Here is an 11,621-nt window from a genome sequence, read left to right on the forward strand (position 1 = left end):
CCTTCCACTGCCACTTTTGGGGAAAGAACAGAACATCTGCCAACCAATGTTCACCTGTGTACCAGTTATAAAAGCTATTTTAATAAAAACTCCATGACACTTGAAGGGGTGGGTTTGTCTCTTTGCTGTGACAGCTGTGGCCTGTCGTGGCCAAGGGTGACCTCTCAGTGAGGCCATGCCAATGGCACAGGGTGACCTCTCCTGGATTCTTTTTGAGTCTGTGAAAGCCAAACCAGTAAAGGACTTACTTTAAAATATTTCTGCTACTCTGGCAGTGAATTGCTGGGAAGAGTCTCAGCTTTGCACTAAAACAACTCCTTTTATTTAAAGTTGCATTTATTGCAAACTGGGACCTGGAAAACTGCCCCAAAAGCCTGGAAACCTCTGTAACCTGGAGTTAATTTGTGAATGTACTGACTCCCAAGCTACATTGGCTTTCTCACAAATGAGGTGGTCGAGGGTGCACTTCCTTGTGAAACCAGATTTTATTTCACTGCACAGCTGACAAAGAGCCATTTGTTTATAATGGGCTAGTGAAAGGAACCACGTTCTGCACTGTTGACATGAAAAAGTTCCAATGTTGAGCTCGGAGCTGTTGCCACAGGAATTCCTTTCCCAGCTCTCCAGGTGCCTCAGGGCTCAGGGCTGGAGCAGGGCTGTGCTCTGCAGTGATGGCACAGCCTTGGACAGTGAGGGAGTTCCCAGCACTCTGGAAAATGAGTGTTCATGGTGTGGTTCAGTGGCATTTGCAATAGGGAGTTACCAGGTACTGAGCTGCTTGTCTGAGAGTTCTATAAATCCCAGGGCAAGATTGGAAATCCCTTCACTTACTGATAATTTATTCTAAACCATCCCTCTGTTCTTGGGGTCAGCTTTGAGCCTCTTAAAACTACCGCTTATTAATGACTTCTTCTTTTAGCTTTTCTGCAAGCATCTTCCTCTTCTGGAGCAGCCTTTGCTTCTCTTCCGATATTTCCTAAAAACAGAGTGAAAACAACACTGCAGTGAGAACCAGCAGCCCCACCATGGATCAGAGGGGTGGAGGATGGGGCTCCTCCACCACCCTGCCCTCTCCCACTGCCCTGATCTGTGTTTTGGGAGCCCCAAGTTCAGCTCCTGCTCAGCAATTGTCCTGAAGGCTCCCCAGGCACAAAGATTTTGGAGCACCTTCTGAGCATAATAAAATGCACAGCAACTCTGAAAAATATTTGAGGCAACAGAAAGACTTTAGGCTTTAGTTCACAGCCTTAGGTACTTGCTCTATAAAGGAGAGTAGTGATTTTGGGTTAGAAACAGAATAGTTACTACATTGTTTTGTAATCTAAGAAGGGTTTAAGGTCTTCTAGTATTTTCCTCTTTTTTCAGGGAGTTTTCAAGCATTTGCAAAAGCAAAAGAAAATCCCTGAGATTTGAGGAGCCCGAACAGTAGGTCAGGGACTAGGAGCAAAGTGGCATTTTATCCACTCATAAACTGAAGTTAATCAGCAGGGTTGATGATGCTGAAGCCAACCGATGCCAACTCCATCACTGAAACTTCTGCAAAACCAGTAAGTTGGAAATATTTCCCCCCTTGTTCTTTTTAACCCGTTCCCACTCTTCAGCAGCAGCATGGACACCTGCAGTGGAAGCCTGTGGGTTTATATGAAAGTGCTTCACCTCTTTGGGAGGGGATTCCTCCTCTTTCTGATCAGAGTTGGGTGCTGGTGCATTATTTCTGGAGTCTTTCTTCGTAGCCAGCAGCAGGTCTCGTTTTTTCTTTAGGTAATCCTCACGTTGCTTCAGCTGCTGCTTTTCACTTTCTGATAAATCCTGGGGGGGGGAAAGTTTAAAATTTTGAAATTCATTCTTTTGTATCAATGTCCTGTGCAAGAAAAGCACAATTTATATGCTATTTGCTTCCAAAATTACCAGGTGCAAACAAATCCAAGTTGAGGCTTCAAATCAGAGCTGTCTCCTAAGAAATTACCAGAGGACTGAATGCTGAATTCTACTCTGAAATCAGAAATCATGAGCTGAATTTGTGCTAATTAAACTGTGAATGAGTGTTTACATATTTGTTTTTAAAAAAACCCAAAATAACCCAAATCTAGCTGATTACAGTAACAGAAATTCTATATTTAAATATAATACTATCTTAAATATATATTCTACATGTAATCCTCTCTTTTTGCATTCTAGTTCTATGTTTGGCTTTTTTAAAAATTTGTTTTTAACTTACAGGTTCTTTCACCCCAGCTTTTTGCACTGTGTTCTCTGAACCTTTCCCAGCAGACCTTTTCTTAGTGTCTTCTTTCCCCTTGGTACAAGAGGGCTGGGGTAAGTTTTCAGTTCCTTTTTGTACTGGGCAAACTGGTTTGGGGTCTTCTTTTGTAGATTTATGAGATCCCTCTAAGTAATTTTACACAGAAAGCAATTAGAAAGAATAGAAATACATGAGATAAAAATAATCAGAACAGAACATCATGGAATAGTAAAACATCCCATGTTGGAAGGCATTCCTGCAGGGCAAACACACTTTACCCACAGCCTTATCCAGCCAAGTTCTTAAAATCTTGACACAAGTGGACTCTTGAATCATTTAAAACCAGCATCATGTTGCCCACTCAGCACTGCACTCCCCCCAAAGTTACCTAATGGGCATTTTGGACTTTCTTCAGAATCCTCAGCTCCCTCAGTGGATTCCTTAACTTTTCCAGCTTCTCTTGAATCTCCTGGGAAATGGTGGGCAACATCAGGAGCTTTGTGTTTAGCACGTGCCTTGAATTAGAAAACAAACAAACCCAAGAGTTGCATTTCCTGGCACTGCACCCCAGGTACTGAACTGTCCACACAAAGGAATCTCCCACAAGAACTTCCAATTAAAACTGCATTGTTTACACTACAGACAATCCAGCCCTTCTCTGAGAACTTCTGCCTAGAAATTGTCTGTGCTGTTGATCAACCATGGCATTCATGTCTGAACCCCATTCATGAAAATATGAAATTATTTTGTGTTGAAACATTCTTTTAACAAAAAATGTATCACTGAACACTATCACCTTCTCTGGCCAGGTGAACTGGACTGGGGGCTCTGCAATCTGGCCTGTTTATCAAGAATATTGCTGTTCTTGGTGTTCTATAGAGATTTGGACAACAACTGCCTGTTCTCCCAGTCAAGGGGGGGTTTATTGCCATGATTCCACAATTTGGACGGTCCCCACTTCCATTCAGTTTCCTTTCTCTGAGGTTTACTCTGATGGACACCAAGGGATGGGCTCCTGGAGAGGATTTCTGCGTGCTGGTGATTAGTTCTCTCTTGTGAACATTTAATGAATAACTACACTGCCCATCAAGTGATCCTGAAGGGAATTCCTGTGGGATCAGGAGTGCTGCCATCTGCAAGCAGCTTACACTTTGAAGGCCCTTTGATCCTGACAATATCAGCAATTCAGCTGCTCCCTGGATCTGAAAGGATTTCAGGGTTCAGGTGCTGAGCAGGGAATGTGCTGCTTGTGGGGCATTGCACTGATGGAAGGGATCAGGACAGAATATCAGGGCATTCCTTAATCATCCCCATAACTCACACACAAAGGTAAGACACTCACTTCTTCAGTCCTCTTTCTCTCTTGCTCTATTTCATACTCTTCCTTAGATTTTCTGTAACAATAAACATGAGGAAATACTCAAAACTCATTTAGTGGTAGTGATTTTCAGGGAAATTTAACACTGCTTAAATATTTGACGACTATCAAAGCAATTACAAGGTAATGTGAATTTGTCAGTATCCAAAATATTTCCATGACTTAAGTCTTAACAGAAATAAATAATTGGGATAAACACACAAGAGCCCACGGTCCTCAACTACCTTTGTGCTAAAATAATTGTGTAAGAATTTCCAGGACTTACCTATCCTTTTATTTCATTTGCTAATTTAAAGACAGGAAGGGAAGTATTCCCAGAATCCAGAGGGAAAACAGCATTATCTAATATAACCTGGATGGTTATATTAGATAATGGTTACATATGGGATATATATTACATATATATATAATGGTTATATATATTATATTAGATAACTGTTATTTATATTAATCTGCTATTATTTGTTTCCGTGTCTGTGAACTGGGAGTGGGGGAGAATCTGCAGAATTTGTACCACACATCTCAGATCACAGCCACCACAGTTCTCCCTCACTATTTCAATATTCCTGAGCACAGCCACTGCCCAGCACCACCCATTTTCCCTCAGGCTGGATGTTGACAGGAATATTCCTGTTGCCTGTAAGATGAAGGCAGTTTCCTGCAAAAGGCTGGAAGAGTTAGGTCCTACAGACCTGTATTTTAAAATAACAAAGTGGGACTGATTGATTTCTTACCTTAGAACCTCCCTGAGTATTTTCATTTCCTCCTGTTCAATTTCACTAAAAACATCAGAACCCTCTGTCAAACACTCAGGCACTACACCTGGAAGAAAACAAGATTTATGCATTATTCTGAGGAAAATGATTTTGTGCTCCAGTTGGCAGATAAGAAAAGAAAAATAAAAAAAAAAAACCCAAACAAAATCACACTCACAAAACCAAAGCCATGTGAACTGTTTCCACGAAGATCCTACAGGAAAACCTCCTAAATCCTGTTAGGAAAAAGGCAAAGATTTCTGGCAATGAAAGTTTTGACATCAAAGGTTAAGCCAAGCTCTGCACTGACATTTGTGGCATTTCCTGTTGCAATTCAGCCACCTGGACCACTCCCAAATGTAGCTGTTATGTGAAAGGTGAAATTCAAAAATTATTCTCTGAAGAACACTCATACAGGAAGAAGTGAGTAAAATGAAAGACATGGAAGGAAGGAGTGGGATTCAAATCCTTGCAGAAGCATCATCAGAGCAGCAAAGTTGGGTGTGGATTATTTTCTCTTCCTTCTTTCTCATGCATGTATGAGGATGATGAAGGCCTTAACTTGTGCCTCCTGAATGGATTTTTCAGTGTGAATTGCACAGTAAGCACAACAGGCACTACAATATCCTTGCCATGCAGGGAGCAGAATTCCAGCTGGTGATATTGCTCCTTTTGAGGAACTGCTCTGACTGCCTTAACTCAGAAATGCCACCAAAATTCTGCAACAGAAAACTTGGTCAATTTTCACAGAGAAATTCAGACAAACAGACCTGAAAAATCTGCTACCCTCACAGTACAGACAGCTGTCACTGTCACCAAATAATGGGATCCCTGTCCCAGGACCATCAGCTGGCTGTTTTCCTCTAACTGGAGCAGAACCAGCATTCCACACTCGTTTATGAATGGCTTAAAGAGCCAGCAAAAGAACACTGAAATCCTTCAGAGAACCCCCACATTCACCACTGCTCACCATTTCTTTCTTTGATGATTCGAATTGCTTGCAGTTGCATTTCAATATTTTTCTGTACCATCATTTTTTTAAATAGCCTAAAATCTTCTGCTGCCAACACTGTTTGCAGAATGGCCTGTGGGAGGAAAGATATGCACAAAATTAAACCCCCACAGAAATCCTAACCAGCTCAGTCTGTTTGAAATTAGCTTGATTTTTCAGTTTCTGGGGAGCATGTTTTTAATAATTATATTTCATTCTCCTATCTGTCTGTTTTTCCAGATATCCAAGAAGAGCTCATGGTCAGGAAAATAACTTGGTGGGTTCTGTCTTTAGATCAACATGCCTGCAGTAACATTCTGACAATATTAGAATATTATGATAAAATTGGGTTTCCCAGTGTCAATTTACAGCTGCAGTTCAACTGAAAATTACAATTTCACCATGAAAACTTTTCCAGGTTTCATCTCCTGCCAGCTGTGTTAGGGAAAACATCAAGAATGAAATCCGTATGTTCCTTAATGAAGGCAAATACCTGGGAGGTGTGGGTCTTTGCAAGAGGAGAAGAAAAAGCTTCTTGAAATTTCTCCTCATTAATTCCAACTTCTTTAAGGTAGTCCTCTAGTAATCTCTCCACCTGTGAGAAAGCATAAGGTTATACCTTACCTTCTACGGTTTTTCCCTGAGAATCAGAGGAATTTTTGTCATTACTGTCTATTCTTCTCTGCTGCTGTGCTTTATAAACTCCAAGGAAAATCACTACAATAGCATAACTGACTTTTCTGATTTCAAGGTTTATTTGCTTTCATGAACTGTTCAAAATGAGCATTTTTATTGCTAAATTTGATGGCTCCTTAATGTATCTTCTCCAATTTCCAGGACCCTCACTCGTGTACCTTTTCCCCAGACTCCTGGCTAGTATTCCTCATGGCTTTTTGGTGAAAGTAAAAGGCTTTTTGCCAGTCTGTGCCTGAAAGCCTTTGAGGCCACAGCAGAAATGAATGCTGGTTTGTATTTATTCAGTCCAAGTTTTTTAATATCATTTAATATTTTAATCTGTATTCCCCAGCCTCATTACAGAAAGTGTTAGAAATCTGCATGCACTATTTTATAGGTATTTAAGCTCCAAAAATCTCCTGCAGTTTTTTCTGAAAATTGAAAGATAATTCAAAAGATTTCCCAGACTCATTAGTGAACAAAATCCAAGTTGTGAGTGTTCCCAGACATCCTGCTGGTTGTCATTTTCACTTGATAGAAAATAACATTATCAAGCTTATAAATACCATCTTGAAGGTAGTGGATATATTAATTTTAATGATGAATATGTAAAACAGCCTAAGAGCTGTGACTGTGTCACAGTTTCTTTTCTGTGTACCTGGTCTTTAGGCATATAAATGCATATGACAACTGCAACTCCCAGGATTTCTAAATAACACATAGAAAAATACTGAATAACAACAATGACCCAATTCAGAAGTTCATCTAAATACTCATTTAACATTTTAACTTCTTTTGCTTAGAAATTACCACAGATAGTGAATAATGCTCACCAGAGCTTGGTACTCCTTATAAATTTCTGTGTATGACAACTTGCTTTCTTCTTCATCATCAAAAACTGAGGAGGGGGAAGAAGAAACATTTTGCAGTCAGTTAAGTTTATTAACTTACACTCTAACCAGCAAGATTAACCTTTACAGGGTGATATATTTAATCAATGAAAATATAGGCCATGATTTATAAAAGTCCTGTGTTTTCACTCAGGCTAAGTGTGTGCTTTTGATAATTGAAAGAAATTAAGCTGCATAATTTAAGATTGGGAAAATTTATCTGCATGATAGACTTGTAAGCAAGTTGAGGATTCAGCAGATACATTCACTAAAAAGTAAGTTTTAATATAAGAACTGCCCCATGATTCTGTGTAAGGTTGTTCTATGACACATCAAGCAGGAAATTTCTCACTCTCCATGTATTTACATGGAAGATTTATTTATTAATGACTTAAACCATTTTTTAAATGTCATTCATGTAGTGAGAAGCCAAGGTGATGCAGAAAAATGAGTCCCTGCCTGCATAACCAGATAAACCCAAAGAGGAAATGTGGTGCAGTTAAGTTCTATTTTAATTCTATCTATCCTGATGTAGGAAAAATGGACATTTCTATACTATAGACCATGTTCATCATACTCATGTAAATTCATATTAAAATCCCTGACTGGAACTACTCAAGCACATGATCTCCATGCTGCAGAATATGTGGAAGAAGCAGAAAATAAGAACTGAAAACTAAGGTTTGGGGGAGGGGTGGGGGTTAATTTACATTTATTTCATGCCAACAACTAAGAGAGGTAATGTAAAACCTGGCAATTAAAGCAGAGGCTTAGAAATAAATCTGCCTCAATCCCCTCCAAGATTAGCCACTTGGACAAGTCACTTGCCAGGAACATCCTTTGAAGTCATTGGAAGAATGGGAATTCTGTTTAAATTGGTGTGATTTATTCTTCGTGTGCATGTGACATCTCTGATGGTGCTGATGCCTGTGCAACCCTCACCCAAACTCCGAGTTTGCCAACATCTCTGCCAGCTGTGACAGCCCCGAGGCCACATCACTCCAGACCTGGGCACAGGGTGAGCTGAGGTGGCACTTCCTAAAGCAGCACCGCCTTCTAACACAGAACTGCAATGACAGAAATCCAATCACACCTTTCATTTTTCCCCCAAAAGCAGAGGGAAACTTGCTTTTTAATCTTACTTTGGAAAACCAACATTGCTCGTGGGTTTTGCGCAGGGCAAAATTTTTAATGAAGAAATTAAAATAAAAGACTTACAAATATCTAGGATTAAATTCAAATGGTAGAGGAGGTATTATAGATATCAGTTCTATGCAACAACCATGTGAAAAATGCATATTTTATGATTGGCTTTTTGCAAATATTAAAATGAATATTATAGGTGTTGTGTTAGAAAGTAATGCTGTGTTAATTCTCTTTAGTGTGTTAAATATAGTTTTAGGTTATAACAAAATGTTAAAATAGAAACTGTGCTGTGTAGGATACTTTTTCTAAAGAAAGGACTGGCACTGAGATAGCAGCCACAGGACACCTCAATCTTTCAGAGAAAGGGAATTTATTGCCCCATTATCAGAAAAAATGAATTTCTTCCTGCCTCTAAGGCGCTGTCAGGATTCAGAGGAAGAAGCTGACACTGACCAGACAGAATCCTGTGTTTGAATGGAATTTATGCATCATGTATGAGGTGTATGAATATGCAACAGGCTGCTGCTTTTAAGGGTTAATCCTCTGTTAACGTGGGTCCTTTTTCGGGCTTATTTTGCCCAGAAAGAGGTACCCGGACTGTCTGTAACTCTTTGTCTCTATTGTTTCATATTGTCCTAATTCAAATTGTCCAAATTATTATTACTCTAATTATATTACCATTTTTATAACCATTTTATTACTATTACTCTTTTAGAATTTTAAAACCAAGTGACTGGCATTTTTCACAATTATATTCCCAAACTCAGGAGAGTGAGGACACTTGACAGCCTCTGTTGTCTCCTCCTGGCTGGGGATCACTCCCAGCTCTTGCAGACCACAGCTTGCACCTTTTTCCAACTGTCCCTTTTCCCCCACCCCTCCTGCCCTGGGCATCCCAAGCACAGGGATGTCCCCCCTCGGTGACAGTTCCCTGGCACTGCCAAGGGGATGTTCCTCCTGCAGAGCAGAGCGGGAAGCTGGCACACCCTGCGCTCTGTCCCCAGGCTGGCGACACCAGGGGATGAGGTTCAGTGCCAAGTACAGCAAGCTGCAGTCAGCATCTCCTCTCAGCTAAGTGGCTTTAAGGAGTACTTGGAACAGAGACCTTGGATTCTCTTGAGTCAGGGCTTCTGAATCACGTCATTATTGCTTAAGGTTTTGGCACAGTCTTGGGTGGCCCAACAGGAGTAAAGATCTGAAGAACCACAGTATGTGGTTCATATGTCTGTCCCCACAGTTAGGAAGACCAGCCAGGGGACACAGATGTCCTGGAGACACTCATTATCTTCTTGTTAAAACTGAGAATCTCGGCTAGGACCCCTCAAATGGGATGATACACACCCCTCTATTTAATTTCAGTTTGATGTAAAAGGTAATTAATCAAGCTGTAAAAAATTAATCAGGTTCCCAGAAAGAGGGAGAGAGAGAAAGCAAACACTTACTGACAGATAGAAAACCATTACAGTAAGTTTACAAGTTGAAGTGCAAGGACTTGGCCGAAGTAACTACAGTTCTAAAATGAATTCCTCACACACCACTTACCAAAATCCAAATTGTATTTTCGAGGAGTCACAAATTATTGTCAGTTAATCAGAGTGTTGCTAATTTGCTTGTCCAGCCCAAAGATCAAATGTTTTGGGAGTGCAAAGGACTCTGTCCTGACAACATGTGTCAGTACCAGACCGGCAGTGGAATCAGCACAGCAGGCAGTGACCATCACAAGCCTGCCTCACGCTAGGTGGAAATTTACAGCGGTTCCACAAATCTTCTTACTGTCAGTAAATTCCCCTCAACCTTCTAAGGAGAAGGGATCATTGCTCCTGAGAGGGATAAATCAATTCCCTCGACAGCTAAACCCAGACCCTTTGCAAGATAACCAGAGCATTTAGCCCACCCCAAGTTTAGGCAGGCTTCCCAGGACAAAACTTCCAGCCTAGGTTTCTCTAACCCTTCCTAGCTGTGAATACTCCAGGAGCTTTCCCTTCTTCTTTTGCCAGTTTTAAGAGGGAAAGGCGTATGGACTCATGACAATTGTGCCTCATGCAAAGTTTGGAGGGGGTAGAAACTATTCAGGAAGAAAGTGAGAAGCAATTTTTTTCAAGAATCACAAACAAAAGCTGCCTTTGTTTTTCCAAAGGGCTTAGGCACTGCTTTCAGACTTGCCCAAATTGTCATTACTTTGCTACTGTAAGGATCCGGGTGTTTTTTGGCAGCAGAAGTTGTTCTGTAAGCAGGAGTAACGTAGCCAAATCTCTGCATCAAAAAGTCGATTTCCTCCTTCTCCCTCAGCAGACACAAACCTGCACAGGCCTCCCCTGGCCACGGGCAATCCTGGCCCCTCCTCACTGCCTCTACTTCCACTTCACCCAGGCTGCTCCCCAAATTATGCCTGGATGGTCTCAAGAAGACAAAGGAAGAAATGGAAGTTTGAACTGGAGTTGCTTCCGAGCTAAACTCACACACAGGATCACCTACAGAACATTGCCAGTAACCACTGACAGTGCTGACTATCATTTTTGCGAGGCACTAAAACTCAGGGGTTTTCACGTCTTAACTGACAACATTCACGTAAGTGCAGGAATTTCACTTTGGGCCTTCTCCTTCTCTGTCGTACTGAGCGGATGCCGTTTTCGGTTGTCCGGACCGGTTTCCTAAGGAAAAATCCCGGCTCTGGGAGAGCTTTGGAGGCCGTGCCGGGGTCCGGGGCGCCGCAGGGTGCAGCGCTCGCTCGGTGTCAGCCGTGAGCTCACGCCATAATCCCAGGACGGGCTCATGGATGCGAACGGCACCGCCTGACCCACGGCTCGCCCGGGGGACACGGCGGGTCCCGGGCAGCCCCCGCGGGGAGCGCGGCCGGCGGGGCCGAGTGCGCGCTCCCGCAGAGAGCGCCCCGGGAGCCGCGGGGACACCGCACCGGGACAGGCCCGGCCGAGGCCTCGGGACACCCGCCCCGCCCCGCCCGGCGCCCCGCTCACCCTCGCAGTTGTGCTCCATGAACTCCAGGATGGGGATAGACCAGGCGGGCCCCCGCAGGAAGCCGGCGATGGTGTCCACCACCCACTCCACGTCGTCCTCCTCCCCGGCCGCCATGGCCAGCGGCGCGGCCGCTATGGCAACCGGCGTCATGGGGCGGGACCGCGGGCCGGGAGCCACCCGCCCTCACGGCATTCCCGGGAAGCGGGGCTGAGGAGGGGAGCGGTGGGGCTGAGGGGAGCGGCCGCAGCATCCCCGGCCGCCTGACGAGCGGGTCCTGCCCAGCAATGGAAAGAGAAGAAATTAGAGAGTCGCCAGTGTTGAGGGAAATGGAGCACGGGAGCAGGCGGTGCAGCCAGGCTTCCCTGTGCTGGGGACAGCCGGGATATGAGGGACACGGCCCTGAGCCCTCCGGAGAGCCCCAGCTGTTCTAACGCCTCTCTCACCCGCACTTTCACAGCACAGTCCAGGTTGGGGTCATGTCACAGACATGTTTTATGGAAAATCCTTTCCTTAGGATTTTTTCTCCTGAGAAGCTGAGAGGCCTCAGGAACAAAATATAAGCAATAAT

At 43.1% G+C, this 11,621-nt stretch overlaps 1 protein-coding gene across 1 annotated transcript; it reads right to left on the reverse strand.

Moving 5' to 3' along the window:
• Nucleotides 1-466: 466 nt before the first annotated feature.
• Nucleotides 467-11,210, reverse strand: CFAP36 (cilia and flagella associated protein 36). Its single transcript, XM_071446595.1, has 10 exons — nt 11,053-11,210; nt 6,875-6,939; nt 5,860-5,961; nt 5,346-5,460; nt 4,355-4,442; nt 3,585-3,636; nt 2,631-2,757; nt 2,219-2,388; nt 1,657-1,809; nt 467-976 (listed from the first exon to the last, which is right to left on the reverse strand). Exons 1-10 carry the CDS (start codon nt 11,201-11,203, stop codon nt 890-892), a joined length of 1,110 nt encoding a protein of 369 aa, XP_071302696.1. The 5' UTR covers nt 11,204-11,210; the 3' UTR covers nt 467-889.
• Nucleotides 11,211-11,621: the final 411 nt, after the last annotated feature.

Source organism: Agelaius tricolor, unplaced genomic scaffold (genome assembly GCF_023055355.1).
Source record: "Agelaius tricolor isolate 1412-34295 unplaced genomic scaffold, bAgeTri1.0.p SCAF_1, whole genome shotgun sequence".
In the NCBI taxonomy this organism is placed as follows: Eukaryota; Metazoa; Chordata; class Aves; order Passeriformes; family Icteridae; genus Agelaius; species Agelaius tricolor.